Raw genomic sequence first — 23543 nt, 5'->3', positions numbered from 1 at the left:
CTCCTTAACTTCATGTAAATCCTCAACAACCCCTTCTCCCAGCCTCCCCTGGACGCCCTGAGCTCCATTTCCTCCCACCCACCAACAGCTGGAGGTGCACAATTATCAAAAAAGTGAAATGAGCAGAAAGTAAGTTAGGGAGTGAGTGAGCAAAGCGATGTGGGGGCAGACCCATGCAGACTGTGACTGTGTGACAGTGTCCCAGCAGTGACAGTGTAAGCCATCATTACACAGAGCACTCAGGGAGCACAGTGTGCAGCCCTCTGCAAGCTGCTGGTTTTGAGATTTTAAGAATTAAGGCAGGAGAAAAGAAGAACACCTTGAGGTCAGACAATGGGTTGGATCAGACCAGTCAGACCAGTAATGCTGGGATGACTGCTGCAGTGGCCACAGCAGGCACAGAGTCCCAGACACAGCCAGGATTCCATAGCCAGGACTGACTGACCCCTGCCAGGATTTCTGACCCCTGCCAGGATTCCATAGCCAGGACTGACAGAACCCTGCCAGGATTCCATAGCCAGGACTGACTGACCCCTGCCAGGATTTCTGACCCCTGCCAGCATTTCCATAGCCAGGACAGCCTGGATAAGCAGGCTGGGAATGCAGCCCTTTGCAGCCACAGACACCTCAGCAGCTCATCACACAAAGTCACCTGGGAAAGCTCAGCTTGGCTTGCCCTACCTTGGAGCAGGGAGAAGCAGAGCATGGGGACACATCCCAGCAGGGATGAGCAGGTCTGGGTGCAGATCCTTGCCCTGAAGGCAGTGCAGGCTGTGGCAGTGCAAAAGCAGAGGCTGGGGGCAGTACAGGGACAAGGAGCCTGGCAGGGCACTGGACAGGCAGCAGCACCCCTGCACAATGGGAATTCTCCATTTCTGGGTCTGGGACTCCTACTTATGAAATCAGAGAAGCCAAGAGGACAACAAATGTCTCAGTGACACCAGAGTTCCTTGCTGCTGAACCACACCAACTCCCCATGAAACTGAGCTGAGGGAATGTAGAAGCAGCTGCCAGAGCTTTCTGCAGCACCTGGCCCACAGCTGACACTGGGACATTGGCTCCTGGAGGCATCACAGGTTTCCTGTGTGACCTGGCCAGGTCACCTCACCCAGCCCTTAGTGAACACAGGGGTCACATTGAACTGCTCCCAGGGATTGACTCATTGATGTCAAAGGCACTCAGAAATCCCTGGATCTGGGGAAAAACCATGAGCAAACACTGTGGCGAGATCAGTACCCAGCCAGAAGAGCATCACCCCCCACCCCCACAACACACTGACAGCACAGGCGAGGTCCAGGGTGTTTATAACTTGTAGTACAGACACGGTGATCTTTCTACTGAGACAGACAGAGAGAAGATACCAGACAGAAGTCTATCAGGGGATTTCTGAACAGTGTTCCCAAAGGATCTCAGGATGAACTTGCTTCCACTAGGAAGGATGTTTGCTCTCAGAAGGGCCACCCAAATACTGGGCAATACAGTTTTTAGGCCAGAAAAACCACAGATGGGACAGGCTGTGATTTGCAAAGTCACCTGATTTCAGCAGCTCTGTTTGTTGCAAGCTTGCATGGTCCTTCTTCTTCCCTGATTCAGGGATCTTTGTCTTTCTTGCCCTAAGCTGACCCGTGGTACAGAGGGACAAGAAATAATGGAGCCACCCTCTCCAGTGCCTTGTAGGCATCGGTGGCCTCCAAGCAGTCCTCTGCCCAAGGATGGGAAGAACCAGTGGAGATGGAAGCCATTCCCTCCCATATCCATCTACCTCCCCAGAAGAGCTTTGGTCTTTTCCACAGGGATAAACTTGAGCACCAAGCGGGACAGTGCCAGCAGCAGCCTCCAGCCACACGGTGGCTCTGGGCATTGTCACTCGGAGGTCTGGATGTACACAGGCACAGCCAGCATGGTGCAGGGCCCGTCCGAGGCTGTCTGCAGCTCTGCCAGGGCCAGGTTGGAGTCCATGCTGTTGGGCTGCCCTGGGACCAGCTCAGGGTCTGCAGCTCCTGAGCCACCAACCACGATGGACAGCACAGCGTCCGACTGCGGGAAGGGCTCCTTGTTGGGGCCGCTCTCGGGGGAGCTGTCCCCGGCAGCGCCGTCCTTGAGCTCGGGCAGCCCCAGGGCCAGCCCCGCCTTGCGGCCCCGCCCCGCCCGCTTCTTCTGCGCCTTCCGGAGCTGCAGCTCCTTGTCCTTGGGCGAGCCCAGGCGGCACTTGTGCTCCCGCAGGTACTTGTGGCGGGTGAAGCCCTTGCTGCACGTGGCACAGCGGTATTTGTAGTTGCCCGTGTGCGAGCGCTGGTGCTCCACCATGTGGGCGCGGCGGCTGAAGGACTTGTTACAGTACTGGCACTTGTGGATCTTCATGCCTGCACACAGAGGGAGATGAGTTACACCCAGCCATCCCCCCAGGGGGACAGCTTTGCCTCCTCAAAGGAGGTGCTCCCTCATCAATGGGAGGAGACATTGTGCCACACACAGTAAAGCTGGGTGGCTACAGCTTCAATGTCTGTGTTTAACCATAACCACTCGTGACTTTGTAAAGTCATCAAATGTCCTGAGGTGGAAGGGACACACAGGATCATCCAGTCTAACCCCTTGCTCTGCCCAGACACCCCAACAGCCCCACCCTGGGCATCCCTGGCAGCTCCTGGAGCTCTGGCAGCCTCAGGGCTGTGCCCTGGGCAGTGCCAGCACCCTCTGGGCAAGAGCCTTTTCCTGGTATCCAACCTAAACCCCTCTGACACAGCTCCAGCCATTCCCTCAGTCCTGTCACTGTCACAGAGCAGAGATCAGTGCCTGTCCCTTCACTGTCCCTCAGGAAGAAGCTGCAGGCTGCAAATAAATATTCTTGCCTCAAGTAAGAGCATTAAAATAGCACCAGAACAACATGTCAAGTTAATTGTGATGAAAATGCAAAACAATCTTGAAGTATTTTTTTTTCAAGTGTATTTAGTAAATAAAGAAATTGTCACTTTTTTTCCCCTCCAAAAAATGGGAATGTACAATCTGAAAGAGCCCATGACTGCACTATCAGCCCATCCCATCTGATCGTACCCTGCAGGGCTTTGGGCACAAGGAAAGATATCCCTTTTACCCTAAGACATAAAAGTCTGATTGTTCCCCTGGGGCATGGGAATAAATTATCTGTCTTTATTAGAATTGTGAGCATCATTTTTAGAAGGGAATCAAATGCCATGAGATTTTCTTTTGCATGTGAGGTGGGACTGGGGAGGAGCGGACAGAGCACTCTGGATATTCACTTGATAGGAAGCAGACCAAATAATCCAGCTCAGCTCCTGAGTCTCACCAGCAGCCCTTGCCTACAGATTATATTGTCTTAGAAACCAGCCCAAAGCTTAGACATAACCCTGAATAGACACTCACTTAAACAGGCCTGCAGCAAAACAGAGAGAAAAAAATCTAAAGCTAGTAAATGATTCTTATTTCTCAGGCTTAGTCCTTCTGTCACATTCTCCTACAGCACCACAGGGAATCCCAGTGACTGCATTCCCACCACTCACCTGAATGGGACAGAATGTGAGCCTTCAGCTTGTCAGGCCTGTTGAACTCTTTATTGCAGCCTGTGTGGCTTCTGCAACAACAACAACAATTGCTGGTGAGATGTGGGAACCAGCTGAGGAGCAATGCATAGACAGATCCCAGATCATAAGGACATCCATAACCCTTCTCCTTAGCAGCACCTGGATGTTTCTCTTGGTGCAGCCTCAGCAATTCCACTATTTCAGCCTTTCTGAGAGGGCAAGGACTAAACATGCTGCCACAGGGACATCTGGCTTTCCTAAACTACACATGCTCTGTGTCTCACTATGAATGCTCTAAAATGCAGCAGCTTCAAGATCCCAGCTGGAGACAGAAGCATTTTGGAAGGAGGCTGGTTGGAGCAGGGAGAAGCCAGTCAGCCTTGGCTATCTCAGAAAGTCTGTGGCCTGTGCCGTGGATTTGGGACTGCACCTTCCAAAACTCGGTTCCTGTGGCTTGTACATTAGGTCCTATGTTGTCACATGCTTTTGGAGACATGGCAGTGAGTGAGAGCCCATCATCCAGGGAACCTCCGTGCTCCTTCTCTTTCTAGTGCTCCCCAAGCCTCCCATGAAGGTAGCAGTTATTTTACAAGGCTGATGAAGCAATAAAATGTGGCCCTACAGGAAGTCAGTGACAAAGAATTGAGACCCTTGTGTTCCCAGTTAACAGCACACAGCATTCCAACCTCCCCAGGCAGCCTGGCAGGTGCCACAGTGCCCCCTAGGACACCTGCAGGACACATTCCCCCCCTCCCAGCCCCATTCAGATGTGCTGCCATGTGCAGGCACAGTACATACGAGAAGGGACATTTGTATTTCTTGAAGGGCTCGTGGATGAGCATGTGGCGCTTGAGCTTGTCCTTGCGGTTGAACGCTGCGTCACACACCGAGCACTTGAAGGGCTTCTCACCTGGGGAGGAGCAGAGCAGGCCTCAGGGACACTACAGCCACACAGGCTGCTCTGGCCACGACAGGCCAGCTGGGCCACACTAGAAACTGTCCTGCACTATGGATAAATCACACAGAATTTGGTTGGAGAACACCTTTGAAATCATAGAGTCCAACTTAAAATCTAACATCACCTTGTCAACTATCAACTACACCATGGCACTGAGTGCCACATCCAGGCATTTCTCAAACACCTCCAGGGAGGGTGACTCCACCACTTCCCTGAGCAGCTCATTCCAGTGCCCAATCACTCCTTCTGTGAAATTCTTCCTATGTCCAGCCTAAACTTCCAGCTTAAACTTCCCCAAGTCAAACTGGCACAGCTTTCTGCTGTCTCCTCCTGTCCTGTTGCTGGTTGCCTGGGAGAAGAGACCAACCCCTACGTGGCTACAGTCTCCTGTCAGGGAGTTGTAGACAGTGATAAGGTCTCCCCTGAGCCTCCTTTTCTCCAGGCTGAACAACCCTAAATCCCTCAGCTGCTTCTCAATAAAATAACAAATGGATGGGCACAATCTGTGCTGCACACTGCTCCTGCTCTCCAGGGCCAGCACAGCAAGTGGGGAAGCCACCCTGTGTCCCTCATTTCTAACGAGTGCAGGCTGATCCAAACCCACAGATCTGAGACCACATTACCACAAATGACTGTGTCACTCCTGCTGCCAGGGCACAGGGCACGGGGCTGTGGCACAGAGTGGGAGCACTGGCAGCAGGGAGCCGTACCCGAGTGGATGTGGGCGTGCAGCTTGAGGTAGTGCTCCCGCCGGAAGAACTTCTTACAGATATGGCACTTGAACTTGCTGCCCCCGCCGTGCGTGGGGATGTGGCGGCGCAGGTACCGCTCGCAGGGGAACACCTGGAACACACAGACACACACAGAGATCAGGGGACACCTGCAACACACAGATACAGAGAGATCAGGGGACACCTGCAACACAGACACACACAGAGAGATCAGGGGACACCTGGAACACACACACAGAGATCAGGCGACACCTGGAACACACAGACACACACAGAGATCAGGGGACACCTGGAACACACAGACAGAGATCAGGGGGACACCTGGAACACACAGACACACACAGAGATCAGGGGACACCTGCAACACACAGATACAGAGAGATCAGGGGACACCTGCAACACAGACACAGAGAGATCAGGGGACACCTGCAACACACAGACACACACAGAGAGATCAGGGGACACCTGGAACACAGACACAGAGATCAGGGGACACCTGGAACACACAGACACACACAGAGATCAGGGGACACCTGCAACACACAGACAGAGATCAGGGGGACACCTGGAACACAGACACAGAGATCAGGAGACACCTGGAACACACAGACACAGATCAGGGGGACACCTGGAACACACACACAGAGATCAGGGGACACCTGCAACACACACACAGCTCAGAGGGGACACCTACAACACACACACACACAGAGATCAGGGGGACACCTGTAATACACAAACACACACCTGCACCCCACACACACACACACACACAGGTCAGGAGGCACACCTGCAACACACAAACATACACCTCAGAGGGGAAACCTGCAGCACACAAAGACACACCTGCAACACACATACACACCTAGAGCTCAGGGGGGAGACCTGCAACACACAAACACACACCTGCAACACCCAAACACACAGCTGAGAGCTGGCACCACACCCAGGACATCACAGAGCTGGCATGGAGTGTGTAGCCAGGACAAAATACATAAGAATCATGGAATGGTTTGGGTTGGAAGGGATCTTAAAGATCAACCAGTCCTGCTGCTGTGAGCAGGGACACCTTCCACTGTCCCAGGCTGCTCCAAGCCCAGTCCAACCTGGCCTTGGACATTTCCAGGGATCCACGGGCAGCCACAGATTCTCTGGGCAGCCTGAGCAAGAAGCTCAGTCACTGCTCTCCCAGGAAGGATGCACTGTGAAAACTTTCAGGATTGTATCATGAAAGTATAGATAGGGCCTTAAAAACAAGCCAACAAAAACTCAAAACAGAAAAAGTGCCAAAACTTTCTTAAGAAACACATAAGCTGAAACCTTGCTGTCAATTATGTAACTCTATGCTGAGAAGCAGCATCTCAGAGGGATGCCCAGCCTCCCACCAAAGCCAGCAGTAGGATGGGCTGGGCAAGGATCCCCAGCAATTCCTACCTTCCCCACAGAGTTAACTTCACTTTCTGAAGTGAAGCTTCATCATAATCTATCCAAGGCTCCTACTCATGGAGCTGAGGGTTCCTGTCCCCCTCAGAGCCTGTGCCAGGTGTCCAGGCTGGCTCAGCAGGCCATGCTGACCATCCATGGTCAGCACTCACCTTCTGGCAGTGGGGGCAGGGGAAGTTGTGCGTTGCTGTCTGCAGATGGTGCTCCAGGGCTTCTGGGGTGGAGTATTTATTGACACACTTCACACACCTGCATGTGGAGAGAAAGGACAGACCTGTGAGCAAGGCTACTGCAGCACACCCCACAGCACAGGCACACCTGCCCAGCCCAGCCACCTTCCAGGGTGATCTTTGGCAGGACTGATACACAAAATAACCACTGAGGTGCTCTAAACCTCAGCAACCCACATGCCAGTTCACACTCACACCTAGCAGCCTTCAGAGAGGGAGATGCTGGAAAAGTGGGTGGAGAAGCCTTTAAATGCCAGTGCCCTTGCCAAAGGCTGCCATGGGAGCAGCCAGACTTGAGCACATATTCCTTATGGAGACAAGCCTTAGGTAAGGACGGACTTCACTTTAACTTCAAACACCTCCTTCCATCTTCACTGCTTGAAGACATCAGCCCCCAGAGAAGGAGCTGAGTGGGGACACAGCATGGCAGGGTCACACATCCTGCCAGTGCCTCTGCCAAAGCTGACTGACAGCAGGCACTGGGACAGGCACCATCACCAGTGAGGACAGAGGCACTGACTTGTTCCTGCTGTGAAACCCCTTCTCCCTAGGTCACACTAAAACCTCCTCAAGCTCAAACAGATCTCTGATCTCAGGGATCCCCACTACCAAGCAGGAGAACAAAGCTCTGTAATGCAAGGGTAACTAGAAACCATGCTCTGGGCAAGAATTAGCAGATATTTATTCCATGAAGCTCCTAAGTGACTCCAGTATCTCCTGGGCTTCCTACTCCCCCTGAGCATGTCCATGGGCATTCCAAAAGCTATGTGGAGCTCTTTGTGGAACTCCTCACACCTTCCCTCCACAGGAGTAGAGAAGCTTTCCAAGGAATAGACCCTTTTGCAGCAAAGGGATAGGAAACTTTTTTCTGAGCACGGATTCTACAACTGTTCCACATTGCAAGGCAAGATGTATTCTCTTTGCCATCTGTATGGCAGCTGTCTTCTGGTCAGTGGGCAGTTTGCCTTATCTCTCTCTCAGTGATCACAATCACTCCTCCCTCAGGGCAGACACCTGCTGATAACAGCTATTGAATGTCCCTGCATGGCTGATAAGAACTACAGCATCCCATTGGGAGATGTGAGCCCAGAGGGAGGAGCCAAGCATTCCTACCTGGATATAGTCTGGAGGTTCTGGAACACCAGCACAGCTTCTGCACTGGATTCCCCAGAGGAACAGCAGCTGCCTCTTCCCCTGGATCTTCAGAGGAAGAGACTGCAGCTTTCTACAGGATCCCTGCTCCAGCAGAGCCACCCCTGACACTGAAGGAGGGCTGAGCCACAATTCCAATGAGACTGCTGCCAACACCCTGACCCACAGGGTGTCAGGTTGGGTTCTGACTCTGGCAGTGTTGCTTTAGTTTACTGCATTGTTTATTTTATTTTTTTAATTTTCTTCCCTATTAAAGAACTGCTATTTTCTGCTCCTATATTTTTTGCCTGAGAGCCCCTTAATTTAAAAGTTATAGCAATTTGGAGGGAGGGGGTTCACATTTTCCATTTCAAGGGAGGCTCCTGCCTTCCTCAGCACACACCTGCCTTTCCAAACCAAGACAACAACCCACAATCCCTTTGCTGCAGGTGAAGAATCATAGAAAACAGGTTGGGAAGAGCATCCCTGGCTCTCTGACCCAGCCCAGGGCAGGTTCACCCATGTGTATTTGTCCTGGTTTAGGGTCCTGGTTTCCTGGGAATTTCACTGCCTCAGCCAGCAGAGAAACTAAAAGCAAAGGAGAGCTCTCTCTCACTGTCTGTTCCACACAAAACACTGTCCAGGAGAAGGATTGTGGAGGAGTGAGTACAGCTTCTGAAAAGAAACTGTGCACTTCTTCTCTCCCCCTCTTTGGCTCTCAGAATCAGTCTTAAAGGTGCAAAACTTATTTCTGGGCTAAACAGACCAATGGGGATACAATTCAGCATCATAAAGTCACCCCAGGACACCATCTCACGGTTGACTGGTGATAACAGGAGCTGCAGTGAAAGGATCTTCCCATATAACCAATCCCAGCTTTTCACTGTCATTAAAAGAGACTCCCTATAGCCATGATATTTTCTGAAAAATCCCTCTGCCAGGATTTTTCTCCTGAGAAGCTGAGAAGCTTTAGAGGAAAAGAAAAACAATAATTATCTGCTGCTGTGGAATGCAACAGGTGCATCTTTGATTGGTCCAATGTTGGTTGTTTCTAATTAATGGCCAATCACAGTCAGCTCTCTTGGACTCTCTGGAGAGTCACAAGATTTTTGTATCATTCCACTCCACTTCTTTCACTCCTTCTGATGAAATCCTTTCTTCTATTCCTTTAGCATAGTTTTAATATAATATATATCATAAAAAAATGAAGATTCTCATCTCTTCCCTGGTCCTGGGACCCCTGTCAACACCACCACAATTCCCTGCATTCAGAATGACTCCTTGCATTCAAAGTGCTTGGTTTTTCCAGTCTGGTGGAGGGAACCCCCCCATGTGCCACCTGGGTGTCCAAAAGCACCTTGGCCACTGGACACAGGGCCCCCTGTCCCCTCTAAGGTCCCACCAAGCATGCTCTGCACCCACTCACTCCTACAAGCCTTGTGAGCAGCGATTGTACTGTACTTGTACACGGCCATGTCCTTCTTGGGGCTGTGCTGGGGCAGCAGGCTGTGCGAGTACTGGTGCACGCCCAGCTCGTACAGAGAGGGGAAGTCCTTGCTGCACAGGTGGCAGCGGTAACTCAGCTCCTCCTGGTGGCTCTTGATGTGCTCAAGGAAGGACTCCAGCTTCTGGAAGGTCTGGGCACAGGTCTTCACCACACATTTGTACACCTAGGGGAAGGGAGAGCAACTGGAGAGGCTCACCATGGAAACAGGCAGGGAAAGCCCTCTGCCAACAGGCAGAACTGCCTTCCTTTCTGGAAAGAAGCACAGACTGTCAGGGAACACCCCTGAGAAAGCAAGGTGGGACAGAGGGGTGTTGATGTGAGGGCCTGAAACCACTTGAGTGGGTGAGACCACGACACCCCAAAGAGCTGCCACTTACACTGAAAACTTTGGTCTTCACAGAGTCATAAAGGTTGGAAAAGACCTCCAAGGTCAGCGAGTCCAATCTCTGAGAGAACATCACCTTGTTAACTAAACCACAGCACCAAGTGCAGTCAGTTACTGAACACTTCCAGGGAGGATGAGTGCACCAGTTCCCTGGACAGCCCAGTCCAATGCCTGACAACCCTCTCAGCAAAGCAATCCCTCCTGATGTCCAACCTGAACCTCCCCGGCACAGCTTGGAGCTGTTTCCTCTTGTCCTGCCCCTTGTGGGAACAGAGCCTGACTCCCCTCTGGCTGCACCCTTTTGTCAGGAGTTGTGAGGAATGAGAAGGTTCCCTCTGAGCCTCCTTTTCTCCAGGCTGAGCCTCCCCAGCTCCCTCAGCCCCTCTCCTCTGCCTTACTTTCTAGAAACCTTCCCCAGCTCTGCTGCCCTTCCATGGGCAGGCTCCAGCACCTCCATGTCTTTCTGGAAGTGAAGGGCCCAGAACTGGACACACTTCACTTCTTTGCTTCCTCTCTAGCCACTCAAACCTGCTTGGCTGAATTTCTCACTCAGTTTTCAAAGTTTTCAAAGCCACCCAGACCACACAGCTACAACCCTGAGAGCTGAGCTGCATGTGAAGAACCGGCAGCTCTGCAGACCAAAAGGCTCAGGTCAGACCCTGGTAATGGGTACATTATATGGAGCCAATCCCAATATTGCCACCCAGCCAGGCACCCTCTGTCCCTACCTGCTCATTCTTGTGCTGTGTCATGTGTGACTTGAGCTGGAAGTAGGTGTTGAACTTGCTGGGGCAGAACTGGCACTGGTAGGAGCTGTCAATGAGGACAACCTGCTTGGCCTCCAGCTTGGCTGCCTCGCTCTCCTCCAAGGGGCTCAGCTCCTCGGCCGGGGGCACCGTGTTCCTGGGGGGCAAACCTGGGGAGAGAGTCCCAGCCTGCCATGAGACAGCTCTACAGGCACCCTGCTGCCAGCACACACCAGGCCTGGCCTTCCTCCCCTTCAAAGACAGGCTCTTTAGATCACATGAATACCACTAACAAAAATATCACAACAAAATTTGTTGACAAATTATGAAGGACTCTGACCACTCCATTCTTCCCCCCCCCTAGCCCGTTCTCTTTTTCCAGGGATATAACTGTGCTCTGTGGAGCAGTCAGAACAGGCCTCCTGTCACAGACATGTTTTATGAAAATCCTTTCCTTAGGATTTTTTCTCCTGAGAAGCTGAGAGGCCTCAAAAACAAAACGTAAACAATGGTTATCTGCTGCTGTGGATAGGTAGATCTGTAATTAGTCTCATGTAGTTGTTTCTAATTAATGGCCAATCACAGTCCAGCTGTCTCAGACTCAGTCAATCACAAACCTTTGTAATCACTACTTTTATAGTCTTAGCTAGCCTTCTGATGAAATCCCTTCTTCTATTCTTTTAGTATAGTTTTAATATAATATATATAATAAAATAATAAATCAAACCTTCTAAAACATGGAGTCAACATTCTCGTCTCTTCCTCATCCTAAAACCCCTGAGAACACCACCACAGCCTCCACCAGTGAACCAGAGCCAGATTTACTCCCACCCCTGGCAGGAGACAGGAGGTAAGATCCAGCCAGTGGTTCACAGCCCACGATGCACACAAACAGGGCTCCAGTTGTCCCTTGTCCTAGACATGACATTGCCACTGCATTCCCTCCCCTACCAGGCCTGAGGCCACCAGCAGAAAGAGCATCCAGACACCAACAAGGAGCTCTTCTCTGCCTCAAGTATTTACAGGTGGCCACTGTGGGCAGCTCCAGCCTGGCATGACCTGCACAGTGCAAAGCCAGAGCACTGGGCTATCCCAAACCAGCAGCTGTGTGTCCCCTGGGCCAGAGCTGCCAGGTGTGGCTTGTGCACTGCCAAAGCTGTGCTGCCAGGGAGTGAGGAGGGGAAGGCACCTGGCCCTGTTTGTGCACAGACTGGGACAGAGTTTGGAGCCACTGTCCCCACCAGCACCTGAACCCACCACAGGGGTATGAAATGATGCAGCTTCCAGCTGGAGCTGAGCAAATGCCACTTTAGTGTGAGATGCTAAACACTACCAAGGAATGCAGACAGCACACACAGCTCCCCTCCCTCCCTGTGTGCAGGTGCAGCCTCCTCACACCAGTGCTGTGCCTCACACACACCACACCTGTGTTCTCCTCATCCTCAGGCTGGCTGGGGTTCAGGGCCATGACCTGCACAGTGATGGAGCTGCGGGAGATGGTGCAGCCCAGCCCTGGAGGCCACACCTTGTGGGTCTGCATGTGCTTCTTCACGTTGGACTTCTGGGCAAAGGCGCGGCCGCACACGATGCACTGGAAGGGCTTCTCACCTGTGTGGCTGGAGGACAAGGCACCAGGTCAGCAGTGTGGAGACAGGAGACAGCCCCCAGGCAGGGCCTGTGGGGACAAGGACAGTGCTGGGCTGATCACACCTGCACACACCAAACAGGGCTTTGAGAGCTGATTCACCAGAGGAGTGCATTGTGAGAGGCCTGGGGAAATGAGGCTGGTGCACAGACAAACCACCTGTGGTCTGGGAATGACAGGGGATCAAAGGAAGAAGCAGGAGAGGAAAACAGCTCTGCAGCAACATCAGGGTCCCTGCACAGACCTTGGGGACCTCATCATTTTCTCAAGGGTACAAGCCTTTCCTTCCCTGTCACCCTTCTCTCTCCTGCACACATCTTTTCTAGCTTGCAGCCCCTGGATCTGCCTGAATGTGCTCTCCTTTTTCCACAGCAAAAAGGTTTTTCTATTCTGCCCTTCTGCTTCAAGAGAAAGTAAGAGTCCAGGCTGGGAAGAGGTGTAAAAACCACCACTTGTTCCTTCCCATCTGCTCTGAGTCCAGCTGACTCCACTGGGGGAAAGAACTCTGCAGATTTCAGCTTCCTCCTGCCAGGGAAAAGCTCTGTGATTACAGCTCCCTGTACAGACACTGAGCTTGGCTTGCACTTTGCTAACAGCAGCAAACAGGAAGGCTGCAGCTTGCTAGGGAGGGAGAGGAAAGGGAAGGGCAGAGGCAAGTAGTGAGAATGCTGCTACTCCAGTGATCAGGTGACAAAAGGTTTGGCTGTCAAGGTGTCATCAGCAAGGAAAATGAGCCTCCAGTCCCAGCACATAATCAGCATGAAGATTACATCCATGATACAGCCTTTACTCCAGTCACTGAGGAAAAGGTGTCCTGGGGTGAGAAGAATGAAGAATCCCTCCCATTGCAGCACAGATTCTGGGACATAAACTGGGCTGCACAGAGTCCCTCAGCACAGCTGTGCCCTGCCCCAGCCCAGTCACTTTGCTGTGTGCAGGGCAGGGCACTGTTACCTCCTGATGTGCTGCTGCAGGTCAAAGTTCTTGGTAAAGGCCTTGTCACAGTATGTGCACTTCAGCTTGGGGGACTTGGGTTTGCCTGAAAGGAAGAGCACACATAGGAATGAGATCATGTGGCACAGCCCTGTCCCCACAGTGTCACAGGGCTCTCAGCCCAGGACATGGCTGCTCAGGACCAATAAAGAGCTTACAGGAAGATAAGATCTGCCTGGCCAGACTGGGGAGTGGTCATGGGCACAAACATTCATTAACACAGCCTGAGAGAACCCTACAAACCCTGAGCAGTGCAGTCTGCTGGGGAGGGCATCCCCTCAGGCATCAACCACTGCCTTCCAGGGACCTATAGAGCACCAGCCTTAAAGGTGCTCTGGGCATTGGGAAAAGACACAGCATGAGTGAGAGGAAGGGCCTCAGCTCTGTCTGTGCTGTGAACCCCCCAGGTCATCCACCAGCTTCATGCAAGGCCTTGTGTTCCCCTTCCAGAGCTGCACAGCCAATGCCACCCCTCAGGGAGCCCCTGGCTCAGCAGCCCAGCTGGGACAAGCCCAGTGACCCTCAGGGCAGGGGATGGAAGGGATTCACCTTCCTGCAGCCCACTCAGGACACACCAGTGACCCTCAGGGCAGGGGATGGAAGGGACTCACCTTCCTGCAGCCCACTAAGGACAAGCCCAGTGACCCTCAGGGCAGGGGATGGAAGGGATTCACCTTCCTGCAGCCCACTCAGGACACACCAGTGACCCTCAGGGCAGGGGATGGAAGGGACTCACCTTCCTGCAGCCCACTAAGGACAAGCCCAGTGACCCTCAGGGCAGGGGATGGAGGGCACTCACCTTCCTGCAGCCCAGCTGGGACAAGCCCAGGGACCCTCAGGACAGGGGATGGAGGGCACTCACCTTCCTGCAGCCCAGTCTCGTTCTTGCAGCGTCGTGTTTTGGCAGCAGCAGGGGAATCAAAGCCAACCACAGAGCCTCCCCCTGCACTGCTCAGGGGGGTGGCAGCACTGGTGCTCTTGGCCTTGAAGCCCTGCTTCCCAGGGCTGTACACAGGGGGAGAGGGGTACACTGGGCTTTCCACACACTGGCTTGGTACCTGTGAGAGGGCAGCTCATCAGTGGAACAGGTTTGCTACAGAGAATTACACCATGCCCTAACTTCCATCTCCACCCACACCAGGCTGCACTCGGGTTGACTTTTCTTCTGCCAAACTGGATCAAATTTCTGGTTCACCAGGCCAACAATGTCTCTCTAACCAAAACTGACACCCTGCACAATGTGAAACTCTCCTGCTGAACATCAAAAGCATCCAGAAGTTAATTACAGCAGGAACGGGGCAGCAAAGAAACACTGAGGGAGCTGTCTTGTGCCCCTTCTATGTCTAGAGGAGTTTCTTATCCTTCTGGAGCAGGTTACCAGAAGGATCACTGCTGACCCTCTGGGTTCACACCAATCCTGAAGCAGGGATCTCCAGGTCCTGCTGCCTGTCCTGGCAGGATTGCAGAAGGGAAGGAAGGCACAAAGAAACTCCAGGTGCCAAAGCACAGCTGTTTATGTCAGCATCAGGATTAGGAAAGAACACTTAAGAGACAGAGTGATCAGTCTGGGCTGATGGTTTAAAGGCATTGCTCCTGCCCACTCTGATAAATTAACACAGACCATTATTTATCCATCATCCTCATCCATTCCTGTCCACTGGCACTTCCAGATCAGATTCCAGTTACACAGGTAAGGATGCCACACCTCAGCCACACCCAGCAGCTCCTGTTGTGAAGGGCAGTGCAAATATAGAGACTGCAAACAGCTGATCCACCAGTAAATCCACACCTTGCCTGTGCCATTCTTTAGCAAAAGCCACCTTGACAAGCTCATTGAGATTTAGACTGGATTTTTCTCTCCACTTAAGCTGAAGTGTGCAGTGTGATGCTCTGTGCTTCTACAGAAGGTGAGGCTCTCACCTCTACTGCCTCTCACTCCCAGCATATGCAGGTCAGAAACAAATGTTCAGGTCTCCTAAGCCTGTGCCAGTCCTCTGTCTCTGTTAGCTGTTTCTCCTGTTCTCAGAATCCTCATCATCTTACTGATCTCCTTCTGTTTGCTGCCTTCTCCCAGAGAAAATAATTGTTGCCAAATCACCTAGCCCATTTTCCCACACTGTAATTCCACATTCCTCAAGGCCAGATTGGATGGGGCTTGGAGCAATCTGCTCCAGTGGGAGGTGTCCATCCCCAAGGCAGAGGATGAGCTTTAAGGTCCCTTCCAACCCAACCCATTGTGTGATTCTCTGAGGACAGGTCCTTAGGAGCAGCCTTACCTCCATGGGCGGGTAGGGCTGCATGCCCAGGGTCTGGATCTCCACGGTGCTGGCTGCTGCCATGGGAGCAGGGGCGCTGTACACCTCCACCACGCCGCTGCCGCCGCCGGGCTGCCCGGGAGCCGCCAGGCTCGGCGGGGGAGGCGGCGGCTGCGGAGGGGGCGGCGGCGGGGGCGGCGGCGGCGGCGGGGGCTGGGACAGGTAACCGGCCCCGGCGTGCAGACTCATGCTGCTCTGCAAGCAGAGACACGTGGGAAATGCAGCAGCGCGAGCTGAGGGGCTGCTCCCTCACACCTTCCCCATCCCAGTGTCTGCAGGAACTGCAGGGATGTCCTGGCACAGCACAGCACATCCAGCTGGCAGAGCTGAGGGGCTGCTCCCTCACACCTTCCCCATCCCAGTGTCTGCAGGAACTGCAGGGATGTCCTGGCACAGCACAGCACATCCAGCTGGCAGAGCTGAGGGGCTGCTCCCTCACACCTTCCCCATCCCAGTGTCTGCAGGAACTGCAGGGATGTCCTGGCACAGCACAGCACATCCAGCTGGCAGAGCTGAGAGGCTGCTCCCTCACACCTTCCCCATCCCAGTGTCTGCAGGAACTGCAGGGATGTCCTGGCTAAACACAGCACATCCAGCTGGCAGAGCTGAGGGGCTGCTCCCTCACACACCTTCCCCATCCCAATTTGCCTGCAGAACAGCGGGGATGTCTTGGCACAGCTGGCAGGCTGGACCACACTGTGCTGCAGGCCTGGAATGACCTGCAGGTACACATGGCCTCCTCCAAAACCCAACCCCTTATTGATTTGTTTTTAAAGCTTTTAATCCTTCTGGTTACAAGGAGTATTTTTAGAGCATGGAGAGCATGTACAGCCCAGCCAGTCTGGGGAGAGCCCAAACAAAGCTCCCAGGAGGAGAGGAATCCATGGAATAAGCTGACAAGGGCTTTGGAAGCCAGTCATGACATGGGGGCTCAAAAAAAGCTGGAGAGACCACATGACAAAGATCTTTTGGTTTGTGAGCAACACCAAGCTGTGGTGCAGTCCAAACACTGGAGGGAAGGAATGGGCATCCAGAGGGACCTGGACAGGACTGAGAGGTCTGTGTGAACCTCAGGGAGTTCAGCAAGAACAAATGCAAAGTGCTGCACCTGGATCAGGGCGATCCCAAGCACAGCTGGGCAGTGAGTGGATTGAGGGCAGCCCTGAGGGGAAGGACTTGGGAGTGTTGGTGCATGAGAAGCCCAGCATGACCCAGCTGTGGGCACTGGCATCCTCAGCAGTGTGGGCAGTACCCCTGGGAGTGGTCAAGGCCAGGCTGGACAGGGCTTGGAGCAGCCTGGGATAGTAGAAGGAGTCACTCCCATGGCCAAGGGGCTGGAACTGGGAGAGCTTTACCTGTGACTCCCTGGATCCACACGTGCCCCTTACCTGCACTGGGGGCTGCACTGCTGGCATGGGCTGGTCCAAGGAGGTGAAAGCAGACATGGCTGACATCAGCACCTCATCACTGACCAAGATGTTCCCCTGCACCAGGGTCTGGATCAAAGGTGATGGGGGAACTGTGATGTACGTGGAGATTTGCTGAAAGAAAAGAAAGATGCACTGTTAAACAGCAACAGGACAAAACAATACCCAAAAAATACTTTTTCCTGAGCCTCAGGGTCTCTGCTTTCACTGCCTCTGGTCAGCAGTGAGCCACAGTAATTATCTGCAGCTTCCTGCTGAGTCCATGGGAGTTTTTAGCTCCACAAATGTTCCTCAGAAAGGAGGAAAAAAAATCACAGTGGCTCAGAAAGTGGCCACTGGCTGCAAGTCAGGGGTTATTAAACAAGATCTGCAGGACAGACTGGTCAGGGACAAGTTCAGGCCTCTCCTGGGTGCCTGTCCCAGCAAGGGAAGGTGGAAAACTCGGGGAGGCTGTTCTGGCTCAGACAGTGAATGTCAGGCTCATCTCTTCAGACTGGACTTGGGTTATAGCAGGGGAGGGAGGCTGTTGAATTTCTTGGCAGTAAATAACCTGCGTTTACAGCCCTGGGAAGAAGCACCATCCACTGGGACTACATTAACTCGCAAAAGCAGCTGGTTTGAAAGCACTTTGGAAGCCACAACTGCAGGCACATTACATGCCATGCACCAGGGACTCCCACTGGAGGATTCTCTAGGGAATGAGAATTACTCCAGAGGGGATATTCCCCCAGCACTCATCACACCACATTATGTGGGCTTATTTGCAAGAGTGAGAGAAAAGGGATGCAGAGACAGAGCTGCTCCACTTCTGCCCATGAGCCAGACCACGGCCCAGGGGACAGCAAGGGCACTGTGAGAGTGCCCCCAGGCTTGTGGGCAGGCTCTGACACTGGGGCTGCTCAGTAGAGCCAAGGTCTGGCTGCAGCACAGACTGAACATGAAACCCCTTCTGTCCTGTCCTGAAAAAAGGCTGGAGGACACTCCTGCTGTGTCACCTCACTGCAGAGGGCCCCACTTTAACCATGAGGTGAAAAGCCAACAAAGGGACAACAGCTGAGCCTCCTAGTCATGAGACACCAGTGGATCTCCACCCCCAGCCCCAAACCCCAGCAGCAGAGCACACAGCCTGTGCCTGCACACGGTACCTGGCGGGCAGCACTGGGAGCCTGCTGCACTGAGGTGATGGATGGGGTGTACACACTGTTGGTGGCCAGAGACACTGAGGACAGGGATGGGGCACTGCCCTGGCACTGCTCTCTCTTGTGGGTCATGAAGGCAGGCAGGGAGTTGAACTGCTTCTTACACTTCCCACACAGGAACACGTCTTCATCATCTGCAGTGAGGAAGAGCAGAGCTTCAGGCCTTGTCCTGCACTCCCCAGTGCTCCACCCAGCACCCACCTTTGGGTCTCAGCACCTCGAGGACATCCTTGGCAGGACAGAGCAGCTGCAAGGGCCAAGCTGTCCCTAAAGCCAAGTGATGGGACTGAGCCCCTCCCAGCCCTGCTCCCACACACAAACCCCACTGTCTCCCTGGGACACACTAATCCCACTGTCTGTCTTCTCATCCCAAATACAGCAACAACCACCCTTGCTCCTGCGGCACCCTCTGCTTTTAGTCAAAGCAGCTCCTGCCAAAGCATCAGCATTATGCTGGCTGAGGCAGATTTTATAACTCAGAGTGCACAAAGCACAAGAAGTACCTTGGAAAAGGGCACAGAGTCACTGTCAGCACTGTCCTAACACCCCTCCACAACACTGCTGGGTTTTGGCACCTATGGCTGACATTGGAAGCAGAAAGAAGACAACCCAGTTCCAGTCCCAGCTGAAATCTGCAGCGTTAGCAAACCACACACCACTTGCACTCCATCCAGCAGACTCACAAGGCTGTTCCCCTGTCTGAGTCACAGCCTGAAGTTGATAATTTTTGGGGACACAGACTGTAACTCCTTGGGGGTAACTCCCCATCCACCCAACACCTTCTAGTGCAGCACTGTGAGGGTCCACATGCACAGCAATGACCAGTTCCCATATTCATTAACACAGAGATGTTGCAGGAATGGAGCATCTCTAGAGGAGAAGGAGTGAGTATTAAATAAAAAACATGAACAGTAACAGGCACTAGATGTGGGCACAGCGGCTTCTCCCTCCCTTTGTATCTTTATTGGAAGCTCATGGTCAAGTCTGTTGCCATGACTGTCTCCAAAGACATCACTGCTTGCTTGGGCTCTTGTCCCTTCCTCCTGCTCAGTCTGCTCCTGCTGAGGGCTCACAACACTCACAGCAGTACCCTGCACACCCAGCTGTTGTGCCAGCTGTGCAGGGGAGCTGTGCAGCCCCCCTGCCCTGTGCTGTGTCCCAGGGCCAGCAGGACTCACCCATGGGCTGGATGGCTGCAGAGGAGTTGACATTGGCAGCAGACGGGTCCGTGACACCTCCTTGGCCATCCAGCAAGGACTGCACAGCCAGCACTGTCTGGTTATCCATCCCTGAAAGGAGACACAAGCATGGATGGTGAGCTGAACACAGCCACACTGGGGTGTCTGGGCACTGGGACAGCCTCCAGCTGCTGCTCCCTCCCCCCTGAGCCACTGTCACCTTGTCACCCTCCAACAGCACCAACTCCCACACAACAACACCCCCACCTGTCTTCAGAACTGCTTTGGTGCAAAAGAGAAGGGAAGAAGGGCAGGGAAAGCCAAAAGGGGATTTGGTTTCAGCACCTGCTGCAGAAAGGAAGGATGCTCACAACCCTGGGTATGAGAAGAGCTGAGAATGTCACAGGAGTGTGGGGATGTCACAGGGCAGGGGCCTGGCTGGAACTGCCTGGGGATGCAGCACAGACACCGAGCTCAGGGCACACAAAATCCTTGTGTGCAGCAGCTCTCCCAGCAGAGGTGGCACAAATGTCAGACACAGGGCACACACACACACTCAGATCTGTTGTTAGAATCAGCTTACTTGCTTTAGCACAAACATTTTTCACTACAGCTAAAAGGTTTTAAAATATTCCAGATAAATTCAGAAGATTGGGACTGCTCATCTAGGGAGAAAACCTGGGATTGTGGATTAAGCATGACACACTCTATTTAGAAATTGGATGTAAAGACACAAAGGACAGCCTGATTTTGGGAGATAAAGAGAAAAAGGCGTGATTTTTGCCACTCCTTCCTATCACCCTTTTATGACCCAGAACTCACAAAGGAAGCAAATGGAACAGCAAGGTTGTATGTTAGATCTTGTGGATTAAGGGAGAGAAGAAAGCTGGGGGGTTCTTAGGTGGTTTTTCACTTCCAGATCTTTGCAAAACAAAAGTGCAAAGCACTGAACTCAGAAAGGAAAATCAGTGGGTCTGATCACTCCTAAGCAGTGAGGTGAGGACTGTGCTGGGATGAGGGGAGGTTGCTCAGAGCAGACAGCAGAAGGAAAGACAGTGAAGCACCACAGCAGATCACAGCAAAAGGGACCAGCACAGCAGAAGCACCCACCACCCCAAGCTCCACTCCTAAAATTTCTCCTGAACAACTGGAATGTTGCCTTCATGGTGGGGAGTACCCAAATAAACTAGAGCCTTTTAAAGATACCCTAACTACTCATTTCTCCTGCATGTCACATTAAGATTCTGTGAACACTTTTCCATCCTTCCACTGAGGAGATGCTGCAACCCCTGCTCGTGTCCCTGGCAGAGAGCACAGCACCACCCTCCAAGGGCACAGGCAGCTGGGAGGCAGCAGAACCCAGCACATCCCACACTCCCATCAAATTCCCACCATGCCATCTGTGGGCAGCCTTTCACACAGATCACAGGCACAGCAAAGCTGCAGGTCCAGTTCAGCAAGCCCTGGCTTGCAGGGAGAGCTGGAGGCAGCCCTGCAGCTCAGCCCTGCTGGCAGAACAGTGCTGGGAGGGTTCCTCACTCCAGCCAGAGCCCTGCTCAAAATTCACCTCCTGCACAAAGAACCTCTGGGCAACTGCAAAGGGAGCACTGCAGCCTTAAAGCACACAGGGACATGCAGCAGCTTCTCCAGCAAAAATAAACTAGGAGAAAAAGAAGGACCAAAAATTCAGGTGTAATATGGGGATAATTACAACTGCACAAACAGTGCACTCTTGGTATGCCTGGCACTGGGCAAGTGGGTTTCCTTCTGGCACAGAGTCAGATCTTGCAAGGAAAAAAGTCAAACAATTGCCTTGATGCCACGAGGAGGAAGAAGCTTCTGGAGAGGCCAGACCTGAACACAATGATGCAGCAACATTGGCAGGGTTGCACTCAGCCTCTCGATGGAGAGAAATGGCCCAGGACAACAGAAATATTTATTTGGCAATCAGAGTCCCTGCACTTCACTGAGGAACTGCACAGCACCACACTTCCCAGGGGGAAACCCCTGAGGAGATGGATAAGAACCCAAGAAGCCAGGCTGGCAGGTACTTGGTTACAGGGATGCCATGTACAGCCATGCACAGAGCCCAGGAGAAAGCTCTGGATGGATCCTGTCCTGCAGGATCTTCTTCATGCACAGACCCCAGGAGAAAGCTCTGGATCAACCCTGCCCTGCCTGCAGGATGCTCTTCAGCCATGGAAGTGAAAAATCCCAGCCCCGAGGTGCCCAGAGCCTGATAAAACCGAAGTGATTTGGGGAAGCCAAGATAAAAGCACAGGACTACTGATCTGCCCTTTTTTCCTTCCCTTTCAAATTTCCCTCAGCTGGAGATGAAGCAGGGCTGTCCATGTCACCCAGGTGCTAATTTGTCCCTGTGATAAAGCCTTTTTTTCTGACAGGAGCACCAGGTGCTTTAGTGACAGGTGACAATGCACCTGTGCCCTGCAGCACCCTGACACCAGGCTGCTCTAAGAATGCCAAGCCACCATCGACGTGTAATCCAATCAACAAGACAAAACAAACAAGCTCAGGCACTAAAAGCTGCCAATTGCTGCGGGCTTGAAAAACCCCCACTCTTTTTCAATTTGCTAAAAAGCTTTGCTGTCCTGAATGCTGCAGGGAAAGGAACACAATGAGGAGCTGATTGCAGAGAGGAAATAGGGACCTGTTTCTACACGGGGGTGCTGGCAAATGCACCAAGTAACCTGACAAAATAGAGAAAAAAATATTTATTCTCTGCTGCTGTGGTCACAGGTGATATTCAAAAGCACAGTAACAATCCAATGTCACACCTTCCAGGCAGTGGTGTCATGGAAAGGAAAATAAAACTGTAATCCAATTTAGGAAATTAATACCTATGAAGTAGTTTCTCTCCAAAGAAAGTAGTCCCTAGCCCATGTCAGAGCGCCACAGCTCAGCACCTCATCCTTGGATGGCACCTGGCTGTAACAGTATCCCAACACTAAAGTGAGATGTACCTGAGCACAACCTGTTCACCCACACAACGGGCACTGCCCAGCTGTGCCCAGAGCACACCCCTCAAAACACACATGCAAGGGCCAGCGCCCACCCAGGCACCATCCCAGGGGCTGGCACAGAGCCTGGCACAGCAGTGGGACGGGCAGAGTGAGCCCTGGGGCATGGGGAGGATGGGGGACCCCAGCATGCAGGGACACAGGAGGTGCAGGGGTGGTGACAGTGCCCTGGGCATCGGTGGTGCCGCTTCCTGGGCACACAGACAGCGGTGATGGGAATGCTCCGGTGGGCACAGGAGCAGGGAGGGAGTGAGAGAGGCTGGAGCACCAGGGGCAGGATGGGGATGGAATATCCAGGAGCAGCACGCACAGGATGGGGATGGAGCGTCCAGGAGCAGCAGGGGCAGGATGGGGATGGAGTGTCCAGGAGCACCATGGGGATGGAATATCCAGGAGCAGCATGCACAGGATAGGGATGGAGCGTCCAGGAGCAGCACGCACAGGGACAGGGTGGGGATGCGGTGCCCTAGAGCAGCAGGCACAGGACGAGGAAAGCACAGAATGCCTGGGGCCGTCGGGCACTGGCACAGGGTAGGGATGCGATGCCCCAGAGCAGCAGGCACAGGGCAGGGAAGGCATGGGATGCCTTGGGCTGTCGGCCCTGGCACAGGGGTAGGAACGCGGTGCACCGAGCACAGGGCCCGTGGTTAACGAGGGCTGCCCGGTGCGCAGGGCACTGCTCGGGGATGCCGCGGCGCACAGGCGGGAGGTGGCACAGGGCCGGGGGACGGGAGGTGACAGTGGCGCCGCATGGAGCCCCGAGCTGTAGCGGGGGCTGCCGGCGGGGCTGCAGCCGTGCCTGCGGTGCGGGCAGCGGAGCAGCAGCGCGGGAGCAGCGCGGGGCTCCCGGGAGCGCCACACGCCGCGCCGGGCCGGGCCTCACGGGGCGGCCCCACCGCGGCCCCCGGACCCGCGCGGCGGCGGCGCTGGACAGAGGGAGCTCGGGGGAGCGGGGGTCGCGCACCCCGGCTGTGGCCGCGACAAGGGAGGTCCCGGCGCGGCCGCGGTCTGGCCCCGTTACCTTCCAGCGCCTCGAAGATCGCCTGCGCCATCTTGGAGCGGCGGCGGCAGCGGCGCC

General features: G+C 53.5%; 1 protein-coding gene across 1 annotated transcript; it reads right to left on the bottom strand.

Moving 5' to 3' along the window:
* Nucleotides 1–1298: 1298 nt before the first annotated feature.
* ZNF341 (zinc finger protein 341) lies at nucleotides 1299–23543 on the bottom strand. The gene is made up of 15 exons (XM_054274740.1): nucleotides 23487–23543; nucleotides 19428–19538; nucleotides 18196–18383; nucleotides 17012–17164; nucleotides 15585–15818; nucleotides 14171–14366; nucleotides 13270–13354; nucleotides 12096–12286; nucleotides 10653–10840; nucleotides 9494–9702; nucleotides 6824–6920; nucleotides 5208–5340; nucleotides 4338–4449; nucleotides 3519–3589; nucleotides 1299–2363 (listed from the first exon to the last, which is right to left on the bottom strand). The coding sequence occupies exons 1-15, from the start codon at nucleotides 23515–23517 to the stop codon at nucleotides 1864–1866; spliced, it is 2499 nt and encodes an 832-aa protein (XP_054130715.1). The 5' UTR covers nucleotides 23518–23543; the 3' UTR covers nucleotides 1299–1863.

This window comes from Melozone crissalis, unplaced genomic scaffold (assembly GCF_028551555.1).
Source record: "Melozone crissalis strain CALT ecotype California unplaced genomic scaffold, PUWL_Pcris_2 ptg000017l_1, whole genome shotgun sequence".
Lineage (NCBI taxonomy): Eukaryota > Metazoa > Chordata > Aves > Passeriformes > Passerellidae > Melozone > Melozone crissalis.
The sequence above is the reverse complement of the archived record's forward strand: the minus strand, read 5'-3'. Positions and strand labels throughout refer to the sequence as shown.

Bases quoted from the DNA above. Each gene is read 5' to 3' on its own strand.
- ZNF341 (XM_054274740.1), bottom strand. From the start codon at position 23,517: ATGGCGCAGGCGATCTTCGAGGCGCTGGAAG. The intron at 9,703-10,652 runs GTAGGGACAGAG...CCCTTCCCCTAG, and splicing joins CACAGCACAAGAATGAGCAG to GTGTACAAATGTGTGGTGAA. The intron at 2,364-3,518 runs GTGAGTGGTGGG...CTCTGTGTGCAG, and splicing joins TCACATTCTGTCCCATTCAG to GCATGAAGATCCACAAGTGC.